The following is a 14,531-nucleotide window of genomic DNA, read 5'->3' on the forward strand; positions in this document are numbered from 1 at the left end:
GTCCCCATATTGTGGGAGCGGGAACCAGTCTATGACAAACATACCATTATATTTGACCTTTGAGGGCGCTGTAATGACGCCATTATGAGGGTGGAAACAAATGTGAATCTATTAAGTTTACTGAAATAAGTTTAAATCTAAAGTACTGAAGTAGGCCTAAATAACATTTTCTTTTTATACAATCTTTAATTTTTGAAATTGTTGAAGGGCTTATTTTAAACGTGATGTTGCAGTTTATCCTCAGAAAATTGTGTCATTACAGGTGTCGTTAATACCCATAACAATATGACCTATGTAACAACCAAGCCAAATAGCGCCATCTTTTTGGATCTACCTCATTTCAAAAAGAATAATCCCTGACAGACGATCAGGAAAATGAATGTTATTACGCACTTCTTATTCTCTCTTAATAATGACATAACAAAAAAGTAAGATCATTTTTCAAACCTGAGGAAGGAGTGCACAACAAGATTTTCTCAATCGTTACAAAATTTCAATTGGTTGTATTATGTTTTAAAGTATTTTATGCTTCATCATTATTGTAAACTACAGTTTTGCCTTTTTATTGATTATGTGGATGTTTACCGATTGTATAATTTGGTCAACTTTGATCCCACCCCCGCAGACTTGCGCTTTTTTTTATCCCGAGCTGAAAAGCGTCAATCGTCTTTCATACTCATAATATTATAAGCAGTTGGAATGGAAAAATGGTTTATTATGGGAATTCAAAAGTAGAACAAGAGACGTACAGAGATGTCTTGTGCAGATGGAATGTCTAATATTGGTAGAAATTCTATCCCTCAATGTTGAGAGCCCGTCGCGCAATCAGTACTGACATTCAAGCAGCACATTATTAACATCTATCGGCGACTAGACCATCAGTCGACATTTAATAAAGTTTGGCATCCCTCAGTCTCCGTTTTGTACTTAAAATATTACAATATTATCTTTTAAGACTTGCACTTTTTGTTGCCATGACATTAACACGATATAGGGTTGTCCCCTTCCAGACGACTCATCTTCCATTAAGCCAGAAGCAGATAAGGAAGACCTTAATTTTCGTTTGCAAAACAAATGCTCTCTGGCGACTTGCACATCAGTTTGAGTCACACAGACTAATTGGCAATTTTTAATTTGTCTTCAGTTGGGAGATTAGTTCCGACGCAAGACTGGAAGGTATTATTCGCGTGAAATATGATGCGCTGCGTTTCCGTTTGGTTTAATACCAGGCATAAATTATAGATGAAGCGTTTGCAAGTACTAGCCGCAGCCTGTTTATTTGAATCTGTCCGATTTTATTCTTCAAAATAATTTGGTTTTAAAGATACTTTAATTTCGTTCCAGAAGCTCGTTGGTCTCCAATATTCATTCCAATTTCGAATCAAAACCAATACATTTTATTCGTTACCGTAGAATTGTGATTCGTCCCAGTTTCGAAAAATTCGTCTCATCTGGACATTGGCGTTGAATTGAAAAAGCAAATTCGTAGTTTTTCAATCGTTTTCGCGCTTCGGTCATTCGTATTCAGGTCGTACATATACTTTATAGTGGTACCTTTACACGTATATTATTAATGGTGGTTCGAAGCTCTTTTAATGTCCATGATGCGTGATTACGCTATTCATTTCTGTGAAAGGAACTCCATTAGCGAAAAACATCATGACTCCTTTGCCCTTTATTTAAATGAACTAGAAAATCAGAGCAAATGAGTCATTCTTGTTCCGCTCGATTCAGTGATCCTCTGCTTACAGAGTTAGAGGCGCCGACTATTCTAGATTACCTTTTTTTTTTACAAAAACTGAATAAAGAAAGAAAAGTCAAAATTATTTACAAAATCCACTCAAAGACAGTCATTAAAAAAAAAGTCAAAGAGATTGGACTAAGACCGTTACGATCCAGCTTGCCGAAATTGAATGACCGGGGGATTTAACCGAAAGATATATTTTTTTGGATAAGCCACGACCAATCAGAATGTGACATTCGCGAATTACTTTGCATCAAATATGAAATCTACAATAATCATTCGAAATCGGTATTAACAATGGAGCCCAACGACGTTCTCGAATCAAATTAAAGCATCCTTCCCTAGAATTTGGATGATGTTAATGTTAAAATAAAACGGAAAACCTATATTCTTTTGCTTATTTGTGTGTGTGTAAAAAACACACTTTAATGAAATGGGTGTCCTTTTCGTACGGCTCAAGATAACTTATGTAATCATGTGTTTAAATTCAAGAATCTAATTAATATCAGTAATATATATGGGTCGGTCTAAAAACCAATAACTGACACATATACGTTCTTGTAATAAGAGTGTTAGAAGTAATCCTGGTCGACGTAGGATGCATTCTAGAGATAATTGAGAATCTGTATTTGGCAAATACAAGAAACCCGGTACCTCTGACAATCCGTAGGGATCTAGCCGAGTCCCCGGCCCGACGGCTATTGCTGAAACTTGATTCTGGCTCTTAATACCAAACTTAATGAAAGACGCAGATACAGGTTGCGAGCGTATGACAAAATCACCACACCTGCGGCGTTATGTATGTCGGTAATAAGACAAGCAAAACAGCCACCCGAGCATCTTTGACGTGCTTTGCTTAATATTCAGTGAACATCAATTTATTTGATAAAACCACCCATAAATTTCACGCGATACAATTGCAGTACAGGCTGGAATGCTTTTTAGTTGGTTGAAAGTTAGCATCAAGTGATCATAACATCAAAATGGTTAATAAATTACAACATGCATTCTTAGTGCTTTGAATGTCAGACATTTCAGTCATTATATACAAAGTAATTGGTTAGTAAATCAAGTGCTTGTGCCCGATTTTTTTCTTCTAAATCGTGTTGCTAAGCTTTGATATTCATACAGTATCAATCCGGATCAGTATCACTTCTATCACGAAGGCCCCCGTCAATGGCGAAAGCATCGTGCTCAAGCTATTGTTAAGATAATCCGTCACGGTGAAGTTGGTTTGTACAATAGCTTGGACATTGGTTTCTCCATTGAAGGGCGCCTCGTGTGTGTACAGTGATCACATGCCCGGATTTGTCTCCAGGTGCCTGAAAATAAGATTTGTTTTTCTTTCTTAATCGCAATGCTGAGTCAAATGTTAAACACGGCATAGGAAAACAAGTGCGAGTGCACAATGAGCTCTGGCGGAAAATGCGACGCCGATGGCACATTATGGAACACCAAACTTTTGGTCAATTTTCGGGACAAACAGACAGACCATCCGACTGACCGACCGACCACCAAGTGACATATAGAAGCTTACAAATCGCACCCCGCCCACCTTTGGGGACATTTTCTCCTTGTGGATGCCGTCCACAAATATGGCGTCCACCTTGTTCAGGGAAGATGTTGTACAACGTAAGTGCGAGTGCACAATAAGGTCTAGCCGTTTTGAAAGAAGTTTTGCATGAAATCGATGAAATGATGATCTCTGCCAGAGCTGAAAATGCGACACCAAAAATGCGTCAATTTTCGGGACAGTCAGACAGACAGACAGACCTACCAGCAAGTGACATGTAGAAGCTCCTGCCAGAGCTTAAAAAGGACAACATTTTGTTTAGCGTCGAAACTTATGTTTTAAGTACTCATGCCTACTTTAGAACACTCAAAATTTCCTTAGAAACAATCAGTTCACCTATTAAAACGTGTGTTTGCACTTAATGCTGCCGCCTTTCACTGTCTCGTCTGGCTTTTGTGTTTATGTTTGACATTCCAATGAGGTCTTGAACCGAAGCTCCTTGACTCGTGCTCGCGGGGCACAGTGCATCAGCGAATGCGCGTCTGTAGGCCGGGCTCATTAAAGTATAAATGAATGGGTTGACGGCTGAATTTGTGTATAGTAAGCACCTGCAAATGTTGAGGGCAAGCGAGAACTGGTCTTTGGTTAGAAGTGATGGAGTTCCGCTGAGGCTCTTGATGGTCACTCCGAGCGCCAGTGCCTCGAATGGCATCAAGAAGACAAAGTACGAGGTCCCATTGACGATAAGCATCCGTGTTATATTGTCTCTGACTTGGGCTTGTTCTAAAGCAGTCTCGTTGCTCAGTCCCTGGCGCATTTCGGCTTGCTGCCGGAGTTTTCTGATTATCAGGGCGTAGAGGGTGAAGTTGACAAACATTGTCGTGAAGAACGGCGCCACCTGAACGAAGTTGGAGAAGTTGAAGTACCATTCGACCACCGACGTGCAGCTGCCTATGACTTGGGGCAGGTGGTGGAACTCGTCGGGTGGTGACAAGGTGATGCAGGTCTCCTCCCAGACCAATCTGTCCGGGATAAGGATGCAGGCAGCTGCGGCACTGATGCCCCAACACCAGGCGATTCGAGACATCACCCCTTTCCTTCCCTCGGAGCTGCTGCGGAAGGCAAAGGGCTGGCACACGGCGGAGTATCTCCCGAGTGAGACGAGCGTGATCAGGAACAACGAAACGTAAAAACACAGATCCGAGACGAAGTATAGGAGCACGCATCCCGGGACTCCAAGGAGGGACTCATCCGTGACAATGGGTGAGGCCAGGAAACGCGACAACTTTCCCCCGACAGCCATAGCGATGAAGGTGATGTCGACCAGTGCTAGACACGCCAGGTAGATGTTTGTCGACACCTGTCGCATCCAGTTCACACGAGCAACGACGAACAGAAACGTGCCATTTCCAAGCACACCGATGGCGAGTATGATGGGCATAACAACGCAAATCACGGTGGTGTCCCCTGAACTGTACGTGTAGGACGAGATGTTGTCACTCGTCAAGACAAGTTGGGCGTGCTCCGGGGTACAATCCGTGCGTTGTTCACTTGATGCATTCATGGCTACGCCTGACATGCACCTGCTGCAAGAAGACAATCCCAAAAGGCCAACACTAAAAAACGAGCAGACGAGACTGAATCTCACGGACGGCCTATGAAGTGTCTCCAAACGCACTGGTACAACGCTATTAGGTTTCCCTGTCCACCGTAACACTTAGCATTAGATCGAAACAGGAGCCTCACGAACGTCTGTCGATTTTGACTCCCCAAATGTAACGAGACACGCAAAACGAGCTTCTCCCGACCGAACGCACCGGTACAGAACAATTTATTTCGTTTTACCCCACTTCAGCACTGTGGCAATGCAACTCCAAAACGAAATACTCGTGCGTGTGCACGTTTTCTCGGTGCTCGATCGTACGTCCGTCAATAATCAACTTTGATCAAATAATAACTGAAAGCAACACATAACTGCACTTCAGCCTACTCGTCCCAGTGCACTATTTTTCCATCTCACAATGAGCATACGTCTGTGCTTCTATCTGTGTAGCCAGCCAGCCCAACTCCTTTGAATGGGAATATTATGCATGTATTGCACGAACATACATTATGAATGATGACTGATCATCTTCAAAAATGCCAAACATCACCGCATGGTTTCTTTCACCATTCGTTCCACGTACATGTAATGCGGGTAAACCTCACGTACCACAATTCCGTCCAATGTTAACAGCTGTACTACCAGTAATTTATTAGTAATAAATCGTGCGTACATCGATACCAATAATAACAAAGGGAATATATTGTTGCTACGATGTTGGTATCCGCATTGCGCTTGTGCTTCATTTCAAGATTTCGACGAAATAAATTAAGTTAGCTCGACCTGGATGGAGCTGTGGTGTCTGTGCTCTTGGGATATGGAGAGAAAAATGAAGACGATGCGGGACGCGCCTCGAAAATGTCAGGAGTCGAAATACAACTGGGTAATTTACATCGACAAGCGACTTGAAGTTGTGACCTGGACGAACAGTTCACCTTACATTATGTAAATTTGAGTCTTTCCTGGTCGACAATATGGCGTAGGGGAAGCCTTTTTTTTAAGTGGAGGATTTGAAAATATGTTTTGTTCCCATTGGTTTGGGAACGCCAACATATCAGGGAGGGGACGTTCATGGTTTATTGATGTGTTCGGTATTGTTTGGCATGCAGGGGCTTCAACAGCCAAAATGATACATAAATTAGCTGATTCATTAAAGTTGAATGAGACATCGACGGATACAAAATCGGCCCCTGATTAGTTGTTGAATTATTAATTTACAATTTCGAATAATTGCTGCCAGACAATAATTTCGTTCTCGCGGGGAAGGCTGGTTCCCGCCCCACAATCAGTCTCGATAATGTATGGATCGGGAGCCAGTTTGCTCGCAAAGCGGATCTGTTTGTGCCAAAAACAAAAACCTCCTTTTCAGACGTCAAAAAAGAAAGGGAAAAGGGAGGCGTTTGAGTTGGAACGTACAAGTTGAAAATGTATTAATGGGGAAAAAAAATCAAATTTGTTGAAGGGTACGGGGAACGCAACTTTAATAAGATGTGCAAGTGTTATCCAGGTGAAGTAAAGTAAGTAATAAAAACGAAATGTGAAGTATAGTTTACAAAAAAAAAAAAAAAAAAATTCTTTAAGTTCGACAGCATGTTTTCCCATGCCCGGCCATATTTTTTAAAAGTGTATGGGCATGTTTCGCTGGTTCTGATGTGGATTTTTATATTCGCCTGTCTCATTCATAAGATTTGTCAAAAGTCGGCATATCTGTTTGTCGGTCTTTGTATCTTTTAAAAACTTTAATCCGAATCCCAGGTAAATTTTACAATAGAGCCTGAATGTTCACCCCTGGTGGCGCGCTTCCGGAACCCTCGAATAGGAAAATTAACGTGCATAAAATACTAAAATTTGCAAGTATTTTGGGTACATTGATTTCTTGGAAAAATCACCCTCGAAAAAGGACTTTTGTAAAATTGTTACTAGCATCTCAATTTATGGAGACTGAAAAATCGCCTGACGTGAAAGAGAAATATCGCGCCAAAAATTGACCTCTCACTTCCGAACATCTAAAATAAATGTGGACTAGTGGAACTCGGTGTACTCGGTGTACTCGAACAAAGATGAAAATTTATGAAATAATTTTGTGGTGGTCATTGGGTGAAAAGTGAAACTTAAATAAGAGACCAAAATGTATTTATAGGATATACAATGTTTTTGAATAAACTTTGAGGACTCAAAAGCATTTACAGAAAAAGGGGGAGGGGGAGGGGGAGGGGGAGGGGGAGGGGGAGGGGGAGGGGGGGGGAGGGGGAGGGGGAGGGGGAGGGGGAGGGGGAGGGGGAGGGGGGGAGGGGGAGGGGGAGGGGGAGGGGGGGGGGGAGGGGAGGGGGAGGGGGAGGGGGAGGGGGAGGGGGAGGGGGAGGGGGAGGGGGAGGGGGAGGGGGAGGGGGAGGGGGAGGGGGAGGGGTGGTGTTATAGGGTTATAGTGCCTTTCAAACAATGTTAATCTTTTTCTTCTGCAAATTCTAAGCGGCAGACAAGGAAGGGGTTGAAAGCATATAGGCCTCGTGGCTAGGGGCGTCTGGTCCCGCCCTTTGTTTCACATGTGCGTCACTGAAAATAATGAAGAACATCACACATTAGTCAGAGGAGGCATTTTCAAATTCTCTTCTCCTTAATGACTGATTTATATACAGTCATGATGCTTCTGCCCAGTATGACCGAGGCGCTTACAATGACGCCGACGAGCTGCTGACAGGTCGGCTACTCAATAACTGTCAGTGAAGAGAAAAAATAAATAAATTCCACGACTGACATAGCTGGGTTGCGCACTCGAGTACTGCACGGGGCCAAAGTGCGGCATTCCGCCGCCAATATGTCATCCTCAGTGATAAAAACAAGGTAAATCTATCGCCAGAATCGCATGTCATCAGATTTCTAATCACAAAGCTGCAGATCGCTTTGTTTATTCATCTTTTTTTTTGTTCAGGGCAGGCGTCCATTTCAGCGGACGTCAATTAATATCGCGACCGACGCTTTCAGTGAGCGGCGACCGGGTTGTGGTGAAAACACCACGGAATCATGATGATATATTATGACCGAAAGAGGGCGCTTTGTGGACCATGTGTTTCCCGTCCAAGAGAGTTGCTGCTAAATATCGGACTTATCACCATTTTTATCTTTGACGGTAAATTTTCCCACGAAGTCCTGTGCCTATTACATTTTTTTTATAAACATGAGTTCTTTATTCCTCTTCATATGTTTTTTAAATGGAATAAAGCCACAAAAAAGGCACAGAAGGAGGAGACTATAAAGAGAGAAAATAAAAGCTTTTTCACAAAGAAAAAATGTATTTACAATTCGCTTGAATGGAGATAAAAAAAAATCATTACATAATGAGGAAAAACAGGATTCTGAAAATTCGAGGAGGAAACTTCAGGAATGCCACAAAATGTTTGTATACACCTTTTGCTTTCTATTCAGGAGTCATCCTGGAGGTGATTTTGTTATCTTATATTAAGAATGATACAACGCCTGGAAAAAATCCCCGACATTTGATTGGTGGATCGTTGAGATCACGTGTCATTCCACGGTAATATAAGTTCCTTTGCACGGTCACGCTTTCGGCGGCTCTGACCAATCAGATGACAAGGATTTATTCAGGTGTTGTGTAAAACAAATAATGAATGTTTCACATTCGTGCAGTGGAAAGAATAATTTCATTCGGTGACAGATGGAATGTTCTATTCCACTACATTTCCAACTGTCACCTCATGAAATTATTTTTTACCATTGCCTTACAAACATTCATTATTTGTATAACATCGAAAGCACAAGACTACTGGGTCCACTCATCTTGCGTATCTCTGTGGAACCAAAGCAAGCATCTCAAAAATGACTGTCATGCAAAGGATCCAAAGAAGGTGAAGGAACTAGAATTGGAGAGTCCTCTTGAGGACATAACATGATAGCACCTGTTTCATAAGAAGCTCAAGGATGCATCGAGAATGTCTCATAGCGAGAGGTTGGAGGGATGGCGCCATACCATAGAGCTATATGCGCCATACCCTTCTCACTGGAGTTTTGGTTTTCTTGAAAGCCTTTTCCAGTGGCACAACTAGTTACAATGTTGCAGGGGCCTCCGTTTCTAAAAAATCTGGGTAGGCACTCATTGGGTCTTGGCAATAAAAAGCTCGTTGCAGCCTTTCCCAGAATTATGGGCGGGGGAACAAAAGGAGGGGGCCAGGCCTTGAGCGAACGGGGGTGGGGATTGCCCCCATGCACCTCTTAGCAAAGCCTCTGGCTTTCACAGGGATCTATTTTTAGATTATTAATCGTCGCAACGACATTCAAGTTGCCCTTTGAGACAAACACAATATAACGTGGAAGGGTTTTATTAATGAAAGTGGACCAGTTTCAAACACGGTTTGTAAAAACAAACTCAGGGTGGGCAAAAAACAACAATACTGCTCGCTCCCAGTAAACCAGCACGAAGCACGTTCAGCTCAGATATATCATACCGATCATTTTAATTACTCTCTGGAGGTGAGGGCAGTAGAAGGATGAATGTAATCGCAGTTTCAATTGGTTTCAGTGCGTGATAATTTATCAGTATCCAGTTTTATTATACAGCCAATCTATCATCGCTAAAGCGGGGAAACCTGACACAATAACGACTGGGTTTCCGCCTTTGGGAGTTGACGAGGGTTGTTATTAATTTTGCGGAAGATAATAATGGTTATAATATATTGGGCATTTTTTTGTACGAGCGCTGGCAAATATGGAATTCTTGTCTGGCAAATCATTGTTTAAAATATCGAGACGACTTTGCCAAGACTTATTTTTGTTTTTAAATAACGACAGTGTCTTCTGAAATATTCTTTTTATTTATACAACCAAATATATAGGCTATTAAATTTGGTATCCAATATTTCTAGTGGGATGATTTCAAGGTGCTGCATCTGTTGTTGTTTGTATTTGACAGCATTGTTTATTTTTTTTCTTGTTTCTTCCTTCTTTCAATAGACTTTGAGATTTACTTGAAAAAAATGTGTTACATTCTTAATTTAAAGAAATTGTTCAATTCGACTGGACAACATTAAACTTGCCCCTTCAGCTGACTGCAGTTGTTCTTGCATGGGTGCAAGTTTTAACTTTTTTGGCTGACTTCAGTTTTGTGTTTTTAGCAAAACTGTAATGGACATCATAACTGTAATGCGCACGTTTAAAAAACAGAAGAAGATATTTCCCTTGAATTGACATCGCAACAAATTCAAATAAAATGCGATGAAAGTCTTCGAGAGAACTGTTTTCATTCACACGTTATTCCCCCCTGGCACGCCCGGTAAAAGTTCGCAGCCAAAGCCTCACCTGCGCCCATCGCATCACGCATTTAAAAGCAGGGAATCGATCGGAAAAGAAAAGTAAATATTTTGGTCGAGACCGATCGATCAGGGACGGTGTGGACTGGTTTTACTCGCTGCGCGAAGAGGATGATTCGAGATGCGCAGAGCAGCCAACGTGTACTCTTTGCAAGGCCAGTAGTGTGCAAGAACTCTGTATTTCCCCTTAGGCTATGGAATACGTGCATAAATATATCCTCGGTGGTAAAAAAAAAATGGGAAAACATTTCTGATATCGATCGTCATTTCCGCAGCATTTCCTTGGTTCGAGTGCTCCCACTGAAGTAGGTTTACCTCATTAGAATACGCTATACGGGTTGGTACACATTGAGCTGGGGAAAAAATGATTGAACATGCCTTATCACGTCGCGTACGAACGAGGAACCTTCTGAGATGACAGCAAAAAAGATCGGTTAATAAACGGTTTTTGTAGGTTTAAATGTTCGCAGTTTCATTTCTTCTCTGTGCATTTTATTCGATGAAGCAACAAAATTTCTAAAAATCTTTAGCAGGATGCTCAACAACCAAGCTGTTGAAGGTTCAGCTCAGTGGCCCATTTTGAAAAAAACCAGAAAACGAAAGCAACAATTGTGTTGGTCTCGTAACTGGACTCCTTTGCTAAAGCAGGCTTTAAAGCACGCTTTATTTTTATACCACCTTCAGTGATTGTTTCCTCTGGATTAAAACCATTTCTGGTGGAATAATTTCCCAAGGTTATTTGGGACCAGCCCTTTCTTCACTTTGAGCAAGGACTTTCTCATTAGATCGGAAGGTGTGTTTCCGAGTTCTTACCAATGTTCCAACGTGTCTTTAAAATAGAAGACACATTTTCTCATTAATGTAGGTAATGCTACAGCTATCCGCACACAAGTTAGTGTAAAAAGAAAGTTTGTTACACAAGAATTTTATAGGAATTTGTCAATGAAATTTTTGATTAAGAAAGTTTGTAATGAGATTTAATATGATAATCAAGATAATGAAGTGCTGAGGAGGGACACAGGGCCTTAAGCGGCGGTCCGTCTCCCTTCCTTCCATTAGTGACGACACTGACAAAACTTGACAGTCTTACAACACGAATCTGTCAAACCATACATTGTCTTATGCAATAACCTTTCAAAAATGGCCTTCAACCATTTGTTTACTTAGCGCATCATAGTTATCACTTGTTTGCACTAGTATCGTATGTGGTTGATATAGTGATATTTAAAGTCTATTTGAAATCCCATTAGCACCTATTCAAATAGTTAAACAAAACTGGTTATGATATGGATGAATGACAATGTAGTTATGTAGAAACAATTTCAAAACCACTAACTTGTCTGCACATAATTGACTGATCGTTGGAAGTCACTTACATTTCTTGATTTCTTCTGAATGACAGCGAGCCGAAAGGAATATTTTCACAGGGTGTTTAGTACCAGTACGATTTTTTTTTATCCAAGTAAGGTTTCTGATAATAATTCGGCAGGTTACTTTTTGGATAAATGCAAATGATCCAATAAAGAGTGAGTAAAAAAATGGAACCCACAATGGCACTAGGACCGTTTATTTTTAAATGAAGTTCTGCATGTAACACGTAGAAAATCTAGGATATGAAAGCCCAGTTAGTACCAGAATCATTCAAATCACTCATGTAGACTTTTCAAGTTACGGAATTTTAAACATCGTAAAATACCGTTTCAAAGTTCTGTCCACGGATCACAAAAAAGCTTAAGTGTTCTTTTAGCAAAACGAACACGATTCACATACATTCCTATGTGAATTGGTTTCATTTTGGTTTCCTTTTTCTCTTAGTCTACAATATATTTTACTCTGTAATATTCTCTATAATAACGTTTTAGGACGATAACTTTACTAATACATTTTAAAATCTTTTTAAAAATAAATCTTGATCGTCATCTATGATTATTGTTCAAGTTAAATAAATAATTATTTGGAACTTTGTGAATACTCAATGCTCCATCTTTATCCTCCAAATAAACCTCAAACTATAAAGTGCAATTGTAACTGCTTTCAGTAGAAAACAATGCATGGCTACAGTTTGGGTTGACTTGCATGCAAAATAGACAATGCTGAGAGTATTTCCTTTTTCCATTCATTTGAGTCATTGGTTCTCGGACACTGTACTCAGTCTTGGTTTTGCTACTGACGCGAGCAGCTGCTTGCTGGACGATTTCTTCAAGACGAAATGTCGGTTGACCTGCACCGGCGGCAGCTTCAGTTTGGCCGGTGGCTTTGGTGAAGATTTCTTCACATCGGCTGCATGGTTAGTCTCTATTGGACGCACCTCCTGGCTCGGGCTTGGGTGAATCGGAACGAGGCACACACCTCGGCCGTCGTCTATTTCAAGATTGTCGAGTTCTTTTTGAAGCTCCGGGCCAAGTTCTGAGCGGAACTTCACCATATCGAAAGGCGGTGGAGATGAGGTGTTTTGCTCAAGAGGTTTCTGCTCTTGTGGAGCTGTGGCCGGTTCCGTTTCATCAGCCAGGCTTTCGTCTCCCGAATCTTCCTCGATCATGTAGTCCAGCCTGGCCATACTGATCCTGCTACCGACGTCGTGGTACGCATCAGGCGGATTGGAACCCATGTTCCTCCCGTTGTCCAGAGCAACCACACTCTGTCTCCGGGCTGGCTTGAGCATCTTAGCTGCCTGCTCTAGTCGGCCGTTGTAAGACACCATCTCCTCCTTCTGCGACCGCGTCTCGTTCCGGACTGAATACAGATACCTTCCGCGGGCAGCAAACTTCGCCAGTCCCTTCATGTCCGTGTGGGTCACACTGGACACTTCGTTGACGGAGTGGTGGCGCAGGGCGCGCCGGGACGCCTCCATCTCGTACAGCTCCTGCCTCAACTGATGCTGGTACCGGGAGATGTTGGCTGTAGCCCGCCTCTGCAACCGGTCCATCTGCTTCTCGGTGTTGATCAGCCGGTTCTTCTCAGCTGCGTTGATGATGCCGTTCCGGTGCCGGGTGTGGGCACTATGCTTTCGGATGTTCTCCAGCCGTTTCTTGGCCACCAGGTCCCCGGCATCTCGCCTCTCTTTCCTCTTCTTCGGGTTCGTCTCTTTGGTTGCAGTTCGTCCCCGGATGTCCATGGGGAGTTTTGAAGGGTGCGACTGGTTGAACTGACCCGCAAACGATGCCTCTAGAAGCGCCGTGGACATGTTTCTGGCTGATATTTTCAGCAACCTCAATCCAAATGCTCGAATTCTGTCAGTTCTATTACCATAGTCATGTTCTCACACTTGAAAGGGGTAACTTTCCAGATAAAAAAAGTGTGCTTAAAATTGCGATATCTGATATGATTCGCTCCTCTCTTCAAACCGCGTCAAACTTTAAGCTGCTGAGTTTGCCAAAGTGAGTGCACCATTTCTCATCTGGAAAGAATGTCCTCAACTTCTATAAAAACCATCCAGCACTGCTTTCATTAAACGATGACAGCTTTCCAAACACTTGTTTCTACGCTCCTTGATACTTCCCCGAGCAGCACACGATCTTCACTTCGTAAAACTCGCAGCAAGTCTTCTCTCCCGGAGTTCATCAACTGAATATAACTGTCTCAGCACGACCGCCCGTTATATTCCACCCTCTCACAAACCCAATCATTAGCGCCCTAAGCAACCGGCCGGAGCACCCCCGTCGGTTTTGTTGACAGACTATAGATACCGGCGCTCGAGAGATTATCCGGTAATCGGTCATGGATTTTTATAATCTCGTGAGGGCCATCAGTCTTACCTTTGAGCGTAATAAGGGCCGGTGATGACTACGGTAGCGTATCATCAATCGATTGCGGCGGGATGGTTTGGATAATCCTCCCGTCGATATGCAGAGGGCACGAGCTTCCCTCGAAGAAGGATTATTATAACCCAGAAAGAATAACAAAGATGAATCCAGAGAGTAATTAGTTGGTCATTTTAAGTCAAGCTTCGTAAGAGGCTGGAGGTCCCACAGATGCTTATTTGTAGTTCAGTGATGGCCAAAAATCAAGAATGGCCGTTGGCCCATCATTTCGTAATAAACCATAACAATTATCGAACTGGCAAACAGTAAATTTGCAGAGAAAATCTTTCTGAAAACTTTTCGTCCCAAAGAACACAGTTTGAATTTCTTTGACACAATAACAAAATGGAACATACAATCTGTTTTGGCCATTTGAAATTCCTCTGATAGTGAACGAAGAGAAAGTGAAGTTAAAAGGAATCACTGCTAGTATGCGCAGTCTAAAGTGGTAGTTTTCAGCTCTTAAAGAAAGTGGACTAACATACCACTGCACAGAAGTACGTACAAAGAAATGCCGATAAGCCCTTAACACCTTTCAGAAGAGCTTTAT

General features: G+C 42.1%; 2 protein-coding genes across 2 annotated transcripts; both read right to left on the reverse strand.

The window, feature by feature from the left end:
- Nucleotides 1-3,675: 3,675 nt before the first annotated feature.
- On the reverse strand, nt 3,676-4,821 carry LOC119726428 (kappa-type opioid receptor-like). The gene has a single exon (XM_038198081.1). The coding sequence runs from the start codon at nt 4,819-4,821 to the stop codon at nt 3,676-3,678; it is 1,146 nt and encodes a 381-aa protein (XP_038054009.1).
- A 7,060-nt stretch (nt 4,822-11,881) lies between these two features.
- On the reverse strand, nt 11,882-13,787 carry LOC119726782. Its single transcript, XM_038198632.1, has one exon. It carries the CDS (start codon nt 13,363-13,365, stop codon nt 12,307-12,309), a length of 1,059 nt encoding a protein of 352 aa, XP_038054560.1. The 5' UTR covers nt 13,366-13,787; the 3' UTR covers nt 11,882-12,306.
- Between the last annotated feature and the right edge of the window lie 744 nt (nt 13,788-14,531).

The sequence above is a fragment of the Patiria miniata genome, unplaced genomic scaffold (genome assembly GCF_015706575.1).
Source record: "Patiria miniata isolate m_02_andy unplaced genomic scaffold, ASM1570657v1 HiC_scaffold_2, whole genome shotgun sequence".
Classification (NCBI taxonomy): Eukaryota; Metazoa; Echinodermata; class Asteroidea; order Valvatida; family Asterinidae; genus Patiria; species Patiria miniata.